This window comes from Ranitomeya variabilis, chromosome 1 (assembly GCF_051348905.1).
Source record: "Ranitomeya variabilis isolate aRanVar5 chromosome 1, aRanVar5.hap1, whole genome shotgun sequence".
Classification (NCBI taxonomy): Eukaryota; Metazoa; Chordata; class Amphibia; order Anura; family Dendrobatidae; genus Ranitomeya; species Ranitomeya variabilis.
Window position 1 is genome coordinate 652,875,784 of NC_135232.1, and position 14,856 is coordinate 652,890,639.

Sequence of the window (14,856 nt, forward strand, 5' to 3'; positions counted from 1 at the left end):
TTAGAACCTGGAAGATACGAGACAACAAAATCAAAACGGGAGAAAAACAGGGACCATTGGGCCTGTCTAGGATTCAGCCGTTTGGCAGACTCGAGGTAAATCAGATTCTTATGATCGGTCAAGACCACAATACGGTGCTTGGCCCCCTCAAGCCAATGTCGCCACTCCTCAAATGCCCACTTCATAGCCAACAACTCACGATTGCCGACATCATAATTGCATTCCGCAGGCGAAAACTTTCGAGAAAAGAAGGCACACGGTTTCATCAAGGAACCATCAGAATTCCTCTGAGACAAAACGGCCCCTGCCCCAATCTCAGAAGCGTCAACCTCAACCTGAAAAGGAAGAGAAACATCCGGCTGACGCAACACAGGGGCAGAAGTAAATCAGCGCTTAAGCTCCTGAAAGGCAGAAACGGCCTCAGAGGACCAATTAGCTACATCAGCGCCCTTCCTCGTCAAATCGGTCAGGGGTTTAACCACACTGGAGAAGTTGGCAACGAAACGGTGATAAAAATTAGCAAAGCCCAAAAATTTCTGAAGGCTCTTCACGGATGTGGGCTGGATCCAATCATGAATGGCCTGAACCTTAGCCGGATCCATTTCTATAGATGATGGAGAAAAAATGAAGCCCAAAAAAGAAACCTTCTGTACTCCAAAGAGGCACTTAGACCCCTTCACAAACAAGGCATTGTCACGAAGGACCTGAAATACCATCCTAACTTGTTTCACATGAGACTCCCAATCATCTGAAAAAATCAAAATATCATCCAAATATACAATCATGAATTTATCAAGATAATTCCGAAAAATATCATGCATGAAGGACTGAAACACAGATGGGGCATTAGAGAGTCCGAATGGCATCACAAGATACTCAAAATGGCCCTCGGGCGTATTAAACGCAGTTTTCCATTCGTCACCCTGCTTAATACGAACCAGATTATATGCCCCTCGAAGGTCAATCTTAGTAAACCAACTAGCCCCCTTAATTCTGGCAAACAAATCAGAAAGCAAAGGCAAAGGGTATTGGAATTTGACCGTGATCTTATTCAAGAGGCGATAATCAATACAGGGTCTCAAGGAGCCATCCTTCTTGGCAACAAAAAAAAAACCTGCTCCTAATGGAGAAGAAGATGGCCGCATATGCCCCTTCTCCAAAGACTCCCTTACATAGCTCCGCATGGCGGCATGTTCAGGCACAGACAGGTTGAAAAGTCGGCCCTTAGGAAACTTACAGCCTGGAATCAAATCAATAGCACAATCACAGTCCCTATGCGGTGGAAGGGAACTGGACTTGGGCTCATCGAAAACATCCTGGAAATCTGACAGAAACTCAGGAATTTCAGAAGAGGGGGAGGAGGAAATTGACATCAGAGGAACGTCATCGTGAACCCCCTGACAACCCCGACTAGTCACAGACATAGATTTCCAATCCAACACCGGATTATGTACCTGTAACCATGGAAACCCCAGCACAACAGCATCATGCAAATTATGTAACACCAGGAAGCGACAATCTTCCTGATGGGCTGGAGCCATGCACATGGTTAACTGTGTCCAAAACTGAGGTTTATTTTTAGCCAATGGTGTAGCATCAATCCCCCTCAAAGGGATAGAACTCCGCAAAGGCTGTAAGGAAAAACCACAACGTCTGGCAAATTCGAAGTCCATTAAATTTAAAGCGGCGCCTGAATCCACAAATGCCATGACAGAGAATGATGATAATGAGCAGATCAGGGTCACAGATAACAGAAATTTAGGTTGTACAGTACTGATAGTAACGGAATTAGCGATTCTCTTGGCACGCTTAGGGCAATCAGAAATAACATGAGCAGAATCGCCGCAGTAAAAGCACAACCTATTCTGACGTCTGAATCCTTGGCGTTCCGCTCTAGACACAATCCTATCACACTGCATAGGCTCAGGACTCCGCTCGGAAGACAACGCCATAGTGTGCACAACTCTGCGCTCACGCAAGCGCCGATCAATTTGAATGGCCAGAGACATAGAATCACTCAGACCTGCAGGCGTGGGGAACCCCACCATAACATCTTTAACAGATTCAGAAAGACCCTTTCTGAAAATTGCCGCCAAAGCATCCTCATTCCACTTAGTAAGCACAGACCATTTTCTGAATTTCTGGCAATATGACTCTGCCGCTTCTTGACCCTGACACAGGGCCAAAAGTGTTTTCTCAGCATGCTCTACAGAGTTAGGTTCATCATACAATAACCCAAGCGCCTGAAAAAAGGTGTCTACATTAAGCAAGGCCGGATTCCCAGATTCCAGGGAAAATGCCCAATCCTGCGGGTCACCGCGCAACAGAGAAATGACAATTTTTACCTGCTGGATGGGATCACCAGAGGAACGGGGCTTAAGAGCAAAAAACAGTTTACAGTTATTTTTAAAGCTCAAAAATTTGGACCTGTCCCCGAAGAACAGATTGGGGGTAGGAATTCTAGGCTCTAAAACAGGAGTCTGCACGACATAATCAGAAATACCCTGTACTCTAGCAGCAAGTTGATCCACCCGAGAAGCAAGTCCCTGAACATCCATGTCAACGCCTAACTCCTGAGCCACCCAGAAGTGAAGAGGGAAAAAAAAACACAGAAAAAAAAATGGCTCAGCACTTTCTTTCCCTTCTTTTGAGATGCGGTTAACTCATTGTTGGCCAGTTGTACTGTTATGAACTGGTGGCCTAGGAGCAGCATGGACGAGCTCTGGAGTAGGTGGCCTCTATACTGACCGCAGACCCTGAACTTAACACATCAACTAGAAGTAGCTGTGGGATGTTCCTGTCACTCCCTAGACACCTCGTCATGGCCGGAGGACTAATTACACCTAAAGAAAGAAATAGGAATACTATCTTGCCTCAGAGAAAATTCCCAAAGGAAAGGCAGCCCCCCACAAATATTGACTGTGAGAGGAGAGGGAAATTACAAACGCAGACTGAAAACAGAATTTAGCAAAGGAGGCCACGCTACCTAGAAAGAAAAGACAGGAAAGAGTACTGTGCGGTCAGTATAAAAAATACTACAAAATCCACCACAGAGAATACAAAAATCTCCACACCTAACTAAAGGCATGGAGGGTAACTCTGTGACTCCAGAGCTTCCAACTTGGCTGAGTAAATCTTAACACAGACAAAGCTGGACAAGAAAAAACATAGCAATTCACAGAACTATTAAGTCCACCGCATGTGGACTGCAAAAACAGAGCCAGGACTTATCTTTGATGATTTGGACAATCCAGAAGGAGAAACCAAGCAGAGATGTGGATCCCTAGAAAACAATGGACAACTGGCACTCACTAAAGGAAGGAGCCAGACTAAATAGCCCCGTCCAAAGTGGAAGCAGCTGATGACTGTTGTGAAGGACAAACAGCAGCACTACCACTTATAACCACCGGAGGGAGCCTAAGAGCAGAACCCACAACAGAATTCACAACACAGTAGTCTCCCTGCACCGTGGTGGTCCCCCGGCCATCGCTTCAGTGGCAGCATCATGCTGTCGGGGTGTCTTTCAGCTGCAGGGACAGGACGACTGGTTGTCACTGAAGGAAACATGAATTCGGCCAAGTGCTCTGGACCTCAGGCTTGACCGAAGGTTCACCTTCCAACAAGACAATGACCCTAAGCACACAGCTGTAGCGCTTGATGGTTTTTGCCACTGCACTTGGGGACACTCAAAGTTTTCCCAATTTTTCGGACTGACCAACCTTCATTTCTTAAAGTAATGATGGCCACTCGTTTTTCTTTACTTGCTGCTTTTTTGTTGCCATAATATAAATTTTAACAGTCTATTCAGTAGGACTATCAGCTGTGTATGCACCAGACTTCTGTACAACACAACTGATGGTCCCAACCCTATTTATAAGGCAAGAAATTCCACTTATTAAACCTGACAGGGCACACCTGTGAAATGAAAACCATTCCTGGTGACTACCTCTTGAAGCTCATCAAGAGAATGCCAAGAGTGTGCAAAGCAGTCATCAAAGCAAAAGGTGGCTACTTTGAAGAACCTAGAATATAAGACATAATTTCAGTTGTTTCACACTTTTTTTAAAAGTATATAATTCCACATGTGTTAATTCACAGTTTTGATGCCTTCAGTGTGAATGTACAATTTTCATAGTCATGAAAATACAGAAAAATCTTTGAATGAGAAGGTGTGTCCACACTTTTGCTCTGTACTCTCTCTCTCTCTCTCTCTCTCTATATATATATATATACACTGCTCAAAAGAATAAAGGGAACACTAAAATCCCACATCCTAGATATCACTGAATGAAATATTCCAGTTGTAAATCTTTGTCATTACATAGTGGAATGGGTTGAGAGCAATAAAACCTAAATATGATCAATGTACTGTATATATATATATATATATATATATATATATATATATATATATATATATATATACACACTTTAGTGTTCAGTAAGAGGCTGTTCAATCTTGGATCATAATGGCTAGTGGTGTGGATGGGGGTCCTTGAAGTTGATTTTAAATTGGTAGAGGGAATTCATCAGGACCTTGACCCCTCTGTTATAAGTTGGTTCTTTGGAAAGGTGATTGGTGGTGCTTATGGCAAAGGAATGTCGAGTCCTGGGTTAGCGGTTAACCATTGGCTTTTTGGTGGTCCGCAACCCACAGGCTTTCTGGTGCTCCTGAGCCTGTGGGTTGCAGCTGGGAGTAAGTGTGGTTCTCTTACGGTCAATTTCTTGGGGTCACCAGAGTGTTGTAGCTTCAAGGACCTTTGCACGTTATAATGGTTATAAATGTTTGTAATGCTTGTAATAAAGGCCACTGTGGCCAATATTATCCAACCTTTGATGTCTGTCCTTATTATAGGTATGTGGATGGTTGATGAGGTTTCTATAAAGGGGTTTGATGGCTATAGGAACCACCGGACAGTCACCAATACGAACTTCATGTATTCATGCATATGGAGTACACAGCTTGAAATAATCATGTCTAATAAAAGGATTATTTGGGACTTTTTTTTTCAATGTGCCTAAGGAATAGCAGGCAGGTTATTGCTGACTACCAGCCTGTTGTGCCTGTCGCTGATCTCTGTCAGCACAAAGCAGTCCCAGATGGTTCCTGCCAGAGATTCAGCATTTTTTAGCTGACATTACGTCTGCTGAGCAGTGGTTTCTTTTCTGCCCTGCTCTATCATTGGGACGTGACTGCTTACATCATACTGATTGACACCTCACTCCCGCGTCATAACTGCAGGAACCAAACTGTCAATCAGCATGTCAGAAGGCACAGTGCATCCCGGAAAAAGAACTGCTCTGTTGACGTTAAGTAGTTGAATCGCTGGCAGGAGCGGACATTGACTGCTCTGAGCTGACGCTGAGTAGAACAGACAGGTAGCTGGCTCTGTTAGACTGTTTTTAGGCCCATAGTAAAAAAAATTCCAATAAATTATTTAAGTACTTACATGTGATTGGTCTGCCATGGTTTTACATATACTCTCCCATGGTTCCTTGGTTTAGAATATAAGTAAAGGGCATTATTATTATACTGGAAATGCATCAGTCTTTCATGGCTATCATGTGACCCCTTTTCCATTGCAAATATTTTTTTTTCATTTTTGTTAAGCAATAAAGAACATTTCATTATTGTATTCTTTGTATGTGCTGCTCCTTTTCTCCATATTTATGAGACAAAGCAAACAAGATCACTAGGCTAAGCAACTAAAATTAGAAAAATATACTGGGCAATCATGAAACTTTCTGAAGAGTCTTTATGCATAAGGACTACTATGTTTCTATACTAGGAAAGATCTTTGAACAAATTATTAAAGAGCATGTATGTACTGTAAGTACTTGGATAAGAATACAGTAATTACCAGAGCAAGCATGGGTTTCTAGCAAACAAGTCATGCCAGACTAATCTAATTTCCTTCTATGATGGAATCACTGACTGAGTGGATCAAGGAAATGTGGTAGATACAGTGTACCTCAACTTCAGCAAAGATAAACTAATCAAATTTGCAGACGATGTAAAGCTAGGAGTGATAGCTAACACTAGAGAAGAAAAAGAAAGGATTCAGAAGGACCTATATAAGCTTGAACAATGGGCAGTGACTAATAGAATGGTTTTTAACAGGGTGAAATGCAATCTTCTACATCTGGGCAAGAAAAACGAAAATAACATCTATAGAATGGGAGGAATAGAACTAAGCAGCACAACATATGAAAAAGACTGGGGTATACTAATAGATCACAGACTGCACATTTGTCAACAGTGTGATGCAACAGCAAAAAGGCAAATGCAGTTCTATGATGTATTAAAAGAAGCATAGAGTCTAGATAACGTCAGACTACATTTGGAATACTGTGTCCAGTTCTGGGCATCACATTTTAAGAAAGACATTGAAAAACTTGAGCAAGTTCAGAGAAGGGCTACCATAATGGTAAGCAGAATGCAAAATATGTCCTACAATGAACGGTTAAAGGATCTGGGAATGTTTAGTTTGCAAAAAAGAAGGCTAAGAGGAGACTTAATAGCTGTCTATAAATATCTGAAGGGCTGTCACAGTGCAGAGGGATCATCATTATTCTCATTTGCAAATGAAAACACAAGAAGCAATGGAATTAAACTGAAAGGGAGAATATACAGATTATATATTAACATTTTTTTGAGCATTAGGGTGATCAATGAACAGTGTAACAGGCTGCCACAAGAGATGATGACTAGTTCTCCTTCAATGCAAGTCTTCAACCAGAGGCTGGACAGACATCTGTCTGAGATGGTTTAGTGAATCCTTCATTGAGCTGGAGGTTGGACACAATGACCCTTGAAGTCACTTCAAACTAACATTCTATGATTCTTAATAATTTACTTTGGCTTATATTTATATTTCCTAGCAAGATGTCTGGATTGGAGGTACCAAGTGCGTGGAAAGGCAGGATGAACATGACATACAGAGTTGGACCAGGGTTTGCATCTCCTTATGAAAAAAGGTGAGAAGGTTTTCATAAACACACCTGGACTTCTGAGTAATTGATGAGGGTCACAAGCACATATTCTCGTAATGTATCATTAATGTCTATGCATACAACTTCTTTGACATGTAACATGGGTAACTAACAGCTTAATTTTGTATCTTTGTGAAAGAAATACGATGTTTTAAGGAGGATCTTTCACCTGTTTGAGCATGTTAAACTAGTGACATCATGGAATACTGGCTGCAGTGCTGAGTAAACAGTGTTTATTTTTTACATTTCTCCTCTCCATAGCAGAAATATTAGCTTGAAAACTTTAGATTCTAAATTATAATGCCAACCAATGATAACATTACCAATGATTGTTTTTTTTTACTGTGGGTTTGTACTTCTTCACCTCCATGAAGTTGACCAATCATAAGCATACAGAAATATACAGGGGAAAATAGAACAGACCCCCAGAATAACTTAGAGCAGGTTTCTCAGTGTGAGACATGTATGACAGACAGTCTTCTCTGTTCACTGATCTCACTGCAGAGAGATGTGTGATTACAAAGTGGCAAGAGCAGAGAAAATAGGAAGTTTGATGCAGACACCTTTCAGCTTTCATTACATATATGTTTTAGCAGTCATTGTGTGGGTAGGGGAAAGAACAGCAAAACTGATCTTTGTATTATTTAATAATACCCTTGCAGCTGCTGCAGAGCTGAGTGTGACTACATCACCAGCTTTCAACTCCGGGCACCCAACAGCCAATACTCACATCTACACAACTTTCACCACTTGCAGTTTTGATAGGCCAGTGAGATGCCTGCACTAGGTCACAAACTAGTACACCTGCCACCCAACTTTCCCAAGCACCTGATAGGTACTCTTCTTGCACTCTGCCACACATAGGGTAAGATACAAATGAGGTATCGCTGTAATCGTACTGACCTGAAGAATAAAGCTGCCTTATCAATTTTACCACACGTGGAACAGAATTAAAAGAAAACAAAAAAAAACAATTCCTGAATTGCTGGCTTTTGTTCACTCTGTCTCCCAAAAATTGGAATAAAAAAGGGATCAAAAAATGTCATGTGCTCAAAAATGGTACCAATAAAAGTGTCAACTTGTCTGGCAAAAAATAAACCCTCACATGACTGTCAGTTGAAATATGGAAAAATTTTAGCTCTCAAAATATGGCGATGCTTTTTGCAATAAAACGTGTATTTTAGTGTGTGGCAGCAGCCAAGCATAAATATAAATCTGGTATAGCTGTAATTGCACTCACGCAAAGAATAAAGTTGTTTAATCATTTATACCGCATGAAGAACGGTGTAAAAAATAAATAAAACCAAGTCTTCACCTGCTGCTGATTTATTAATTCTGCCTCCCAAAGATCGCTGTAAAGCTCGATGAACATTTATCCTGCACTCTGCATTGAGCACTTACACCAGGGTTTCCTTGTAAATCTCAGAAATGAGTGCTTCAAATGGAACCTCTGGCAGGAGATTCCCTATATTGAGACAAATGGAGGCACTCTGGATGCTGTCTGGCCTGTGATCCGTAAGAGTCCGTCTTTTTAGGTATGCATAAAAGCATGGTCTGCCACCGTTTTGTGCACCTCTGAAAAAAAGGACACCGCTGAGCAGAGTCTTGAAAGAATCCAGAGTAACTCTGCTGCCTCATTATAGTGAATGGATCCCTCAGGGGTTTCATCTGAATCACATCACTAGGAAATTTAGATGTAAACCCCAATGTAAGTGCAACTGCACTGGTGTCAATATGATAAATGCACCCCAAAATGAATTCATTGAGAGGGGTAGTTTGTAAAATGGGGTCACTTATGGAGGAGGTTCTGCTGTTCAGGCACCTCAGAGGCTCTACCAACATGACATGGCACCAACAAACCAGTCCAGCAAAATCTGAACTCCAATATGGCGCTTCGTCCCTTCTGAACTTTGCACTGTGCCTCAGAAGTAGTTTTCAAGCCCATATGAAGTATCTGTGTACTTAGGAGAAATTAAACAACACATTTTGGGGTCCATTTTCTCCTGTTACTCTTGTGAAAATAAAGAAATTGGGGCTGAAAACTTTTTTGTGGAAAAAATGTGATTTTTTTTATTTTCATGGCTCAACGTTATAAATTTCTGTGAAGCACCTGGGGGTTCAAGGTACTCACCACACATCTAGATAAGTTCCCTGAAGGGTCTAGTCTCCAAAATGTGGTCACTTGTGGGGGGTTTCCACTAATGATTTCAGCAAATTTTGCATTGAAAAAGTCAATTGGTGCTCCTTCCCTCCAGAGACCTCTGTAATTTTTTTTGTGAGAAAAGTTAAAGGGAATCTGTTACACCCCCCTCCCCCCAGGGCTTATATGTTACACTAACCCTACCTGTATGCCTCATATTAATGGTCTTATTGTGGAGACATTTTATACTCTTTTCTCTTTGATAAAGATCACTTTGTTGATCGAAACGCGTCGCTCTTTCATCTGTCCGTTATTGTATGTCCCGGAATTTCTCATGAAATTTTAATATTTTTCGAATAAATAAGTTTTGAATTTTATCCCAGGAGCTGGAAGCAACTTTTGTATTTCTCCACTCTTTTCTCATGCTGATGATTTATTCCAGGCTCCGGGGTGTGCGGTGCCTGGAAGAAATCCCTGCTTCCTGTTTTCATTGTGCTATTACCCCCCTCCCATGCATGTTAGTTAAGGCCCCCGAATCCTGTGCCTGCGCCCTGCACTTCCTCAGAAATACATACCTCATCCTCCCTTCTATGGGCAGTGTATTTAGGGATCTTCTGCGCAGGCAACTTCCGCTCCAGTGACCATGGGTGTGCGCGCCAATAAGATGCTGTCCCCACTTCCTCCCTGCATAGGCATCCCTATGTACACATGGTTTCTAGTGTTGACTATGCAGGGAGGATATGCAGAGAGCATCTCATCAGTACCCACAGTGACTCTCCGGCGCCTGGGCAGAAAATCCCTGAATAGTTACCTGGGGAAAGCTACAAGCCAAGTCTCTAAATATGGAAGTTATTCCTCTGAGGCATAAGTGTAAATCACTGGTATTGAAAAATGGGACAGTCGCGTATGCAAACTGCAGATTAAATGGTTCCAATTGCTCATCTGTATCGGGGACAGGGGTCAGAGCTGCCTTTAGATTAAATGCATTATTCTGATACAAACCGGGATAATGCATGCTGCAATGTTTTTCACCCTATCATTAGTCTGTGTATAAAATTGTCCATGTGCACTAGCACACTGGTTACAATGTGTTCGCTTGTTCTCCATAACAGTCCATGGCTTTTATTGCAGATTTTTGTCAAGAAGGCAAAAATTAAGAGACCACTGCAAAATTTTCAGATTGTCTGATTTTTCTCTTTATAGGTATATTTTTGAGTAAAATGTAAATTTTTCATTTATTCTATAAACTTGTGACAACATGTCTCAGAATTTCCAAGCAATAAATTTTGTTTGCTTTTTTCTGAAAAGGAGAAATGGCCAGATTAAAAAACAAACAGTGATTTCAGAACTCAAATAATGCAAAGAAGACGAGTTCATAATCATTTAGAAACAACAATACTAATGTTTTAACTCAGGAAGAGTTCAGAAATCAATATTTTGTGGAATAACCATGATTTTTAATCACAGCTTTCATGTGTCTTGGCATGCTTTCCACCAGTCTTTCGCACTGCTTCTGGCGCAAAACTGTAAGCAGTCCTTCTTTGTTAGATGGCTTGTGACTATCCATCATCCTCTTCATTACATTCTAGAGGTTTTCAATGAGGTTCAGGTCTGGAGAATGGACTGCCCCTGACAGGGTTTTGATGTGGTGGTCTCTTAATTTTTGCCAGAGCTGTATGTATGTGTGTGTGTGTATATATATATATATATATATATATATATATATATATATATATTGTAGCATTTCACCGGCTACGGGTCTAGGGGACACTCGCTTAGGTGCGGTGGATGACACTCAGGAGACACGTTTCCTTAAAAGTTCACAGGGTTTATTGCTCCATAAACCACATTGCAACAGGAACAACAGGTAAACAGTCTTATGTCAGACAGATTATTCCTCAATGTCCATAGTAGAGCTCCGCTCTCAGGTCTGTAGGCACACAGGTCGTGCTATGTCCAGCACGTGGGCTCTCCAGCCTAAATGGTCTCTGTGTGTTGTTTAGGACGTCTGTCCCCACATGGAACCGTCCAACACACAGGCCACTCTGCAGTGTCCAGCCAGGACACTTGGAAGTGTGTCCACCCTGACACACCACACCCACACACTCACACCATGTGCTACACACACCTCCTTTACATAGGTGTAACCACACCCAGGTACCTGCCACATGGCCAGTCAGGTTAGCGTGACATCACCACAGGTCCTTACACACAAAACCATCTTACGTGTTCAGACACGCCTCTTTGGGAGGGTTTGTAGGTGACTGAACCCACCCATCTCTCCAATCACCTGGAAGCCTTCCCAACGTAAACAAATCCCTCAGCAGTAGATCTGCTTGAGCAAAACATACCCAGGCTTCCATCACAGGGTCACCCACCTCTGCGATACATACCGTCCATCAATCACTTGACCAGTCGCTATGCCACAATATATACAGGGGTTGGACAAAATAATGGAAACACCTGGAAACATCAACAAAAGTTAGTTTAATATGGTGTAGGTCCACCTTTAGCGGTGATTACAGCCTCAATTCTCTGAGGTATGGATTCATACAAGGTTTGAATTGTTTCCAAAGGAATTATAGCCCATTCTGCAGTTAAAACAACCTCCAGTCTAACTTGAATCTCTAAAATCGACCATAAATGATGCTCAATAATGTTGAGGTCTGGGGATTGTGGGGGCCAGATGAGATGCATTAGAATGAATTGGTGCATTATCATCCTGAAAGATGGCGTTCCCCTCCGCCTTGTTTACGGTTGGGAGAAGGCAGTCTGGATGGAATGCTTCTTTCGGCTGTCTCCAAATGTACACTCGGCTGGAGATCGGAAATAGGGTAAACGATGATTCGTCTGAGAATATCACATGTTTCCACTGCTCGAGGGACCAATTCTGGAGGTTTCTACACCACTCTAAACGCTTGGAAACATTTGTTGTTAAGAGCAGCGGTTTTCTAATTGCAGCTCTTCCGTGGAATCCAGATTTGTGCAGCTCCCGACGAACAGTTTTTGTGGAAACTGGGTTCTGTAGGTGTTCATTGAGCTCAGCAGTGATTTGCGGAACCGTGGTCTTGCGATCCTCTCTCACAATTTGCTTTAGAGTCCGACGGTCTCTCTCAGTCAACTTTGACTTTCGGCCGGACCTGTGCTTTGCTGCGGACGTTTTTCCTTCTCTTTCAAACGCAGTCATTACTTTGGAGACAGTACCTCTTGGCACGCCAAGCATTCGGGCACTTTCTGTTACACTAGCGCCTGCCATACGAGCACCAACAATTTGGCCTCTTTGAAAATCCGAGAGGTCTGCCATTGGTATCAGGTTCTCATCAATGTTCTTACAATTATGCAAAACAAACAGTTAATTTACATACACATATCACATAACACAAATAATCAACTACAAACCATTACCATATGTCACGGTTTGCATGTTTATAACATGTTCGAAGATTATGATGCCAAAACGTTAGGTGTTTCCATTATTTTGTCCAACCCCTGTATATATATATTATATATATATACAGTGGGGCAAAAAAGTATTTAGTCAGTCAGCAATAGTGCAAGTTCCACCACTTAAAAAGATGAGAGGCGTCTGTAATTTACATCATAGGTAGACCTCAACTATGGGAGACAAACTGAGAAAAAAATATCCAGAAAATCACATTGTCTGTTTTTTTATCATTTTATTTGCATATTATGGTGGCAAATAAGTATTTGGTCAGAAACAAACAATCAAGATTTCTGGCTCTCACAGACCTGTAACTTCTTCTTTAAGAGTCTCCTCTTTCCTTCACTCATTACCTGTAGTAATGGCACCTGTTAAAACTTGTTATCAGTATAAAAAGACACCTGTGCACACCCTCAAACAGTCTGACTTCAAACTCCACTATGGTGAAGACCAAAGAGCTGTCAAAGGACACCAGAAACAAAATTGTAGCCCTGCACCAGGCTGGGAAGACTGAATCTGCAATAGCCAACCAGCTTGGAGTGAAGAAATCAACAGTGGGAGCAATAATTAGAAAATGGAAGACATTCAAGACCACTGATAATCTCCCTCGATCTGGGGCTCCACGCAAAATCCCACCCCGTGGGGTCAGAATGATCACAAGAACGGTGAGCAGAAATCCCAGAACCACGCGGGGGGACCTAGTGAATGAACTGCAGAGAGCTGGGACCAATGTAACAAGGCCTACCATAAGTAACACACTACGCCACCATGGACTCAGATCCTGCAGTGCCAGACGTGTCCCACTGCTTAAGCCAGTACATGTCCGGGCCCGTCTGAAGTTTGCTAGAGAGCATTTGGATGATCCAGAGGAGTTTTGGGAGAATCTCCTATGGTCTGATGAAACCAAACTGGAACTGTTTGGTAGAAACACAACTTGTCGTGTTTGGAGGAAAAAGAATACTGAGTTGCATCCATCCAACACCATACCTACTGTAAAGCATGGTGGTGGAAACATCATGCTTTGGGGCTGTTTCTCTGCAAAGGGGCCAGGACGACTGATCCGGGTACATGAAAGAATGAATGGGGCCATGTATCGTGAGATTTTGAGTGCAAACCTCCTTCCATCAGCAAGGGCATTGAAGATGAAACGTGGCTGGGTCTTTCAACATGACAATCATCCAAAGCACACCGCCAGGGCAACGAAGGAGTGGCTTCGTAAGAAGCATTTCAAGGTCCTGGAGTGGCCTAGCCAGTCTCCAGATCTCAACCCTATAGAAAACCTTTGGAGGGAGTTGAAAGTCTGTGTTGCCAAGCAAAAAGCCAAAAACATCACTGCTCTAGAGGAGATCTGCATGGAGGAATGGGCCAACATACCAACAACAGTGTGTGGCAACCTTGTGAAGACTTACAGAAAACGTTTGACCTCTGTCATTGCCAACAAAGGATATATTACAAAGTATTGAGATGAAATTTTGTTTCTGACCAAATACTTATTTGCCACCATAATATGCAAATAAAATGATAAAAAAACAGACAATGTGATTTTCTGGATTTTTTTCTCTCAGTTTGTCTCCCATAGTTGAGGTCTACCTATGATGTAAATTACAGACGCCTCTCATCTTTTTAAGTGGTGGAACTTGCACTATTGCTGACTGACTAAATACTTTTTTGCCCCACTGTATATATATATATATATATATATATATATATATATATATATATATATATACTGTATATACACAGTATACACACACATATTCAGAACGCACATGGACATTAGTGTAAATGTAAGAGATAGGGGGTCTCATAGTAATATGCTTTGCATATGAATACCTATCGTGGGATTACTTGTTATTTCTGCATCCTACATTTTCCATTAGCCAAGTTCTTCCGCCAGCCTTTACATAGTCTGCAGCCCACACTTCTATTTTGTACTTTACTACTTCATTGAATCTAAAATGGAGCACAATTTTTCTTTTACGTATTTGAGCCTCTCAGGATGATTCATTTGTATACAATCTCCCTCTTTATTGTCGCCATCCGAGAGATCAGCACTCATCTACTGAATGCATTTATCACTGTTTATCAGAAATCTTAGAGCACTATAAATCTGAGCAGTCTCCTTTTCTAATAGCACTTTGAAAAAGTTACATTTTCTTTAAAAGCTTCCAAATATTTTCAGATTTTGTTTTGAAGAGGTTTTCCGGGGGAAGTCATAAACCTTTTTCTCCATTCTATATATGTTTCACTTGGCAAACACAGATCCTCTGGCACATTTAGA

General features: G+C 41.8%; 1 protein-coding gene across 3 annotated transcripts in view; it reads left to right on the plus strand.

The window, feature by feature from the left end:
* Positions 1 to 14,856, plus strand: part of LOC143774783 (putative N-acetylated-alpha-linked acidic dipeptidase) — a 236,518-nt gene that overhangs the window by 118,747 nt on the left and 102,915 nt on the right. For all 3 annotated transcript variants that reach the window (XM_077262561.1, XM_077262553.1, XM_077262567.1), the window contains one exon: positions 6,883 to 6,978. In XM_077262561.1, coding sequence (XP_077118676.1) covers positions 6,883 to 6,978 — 96 coding nt within the window. The remainder of the gene's footprint in view (positions 1 to 6,882; positions 6,979 to 14,856) is intronic.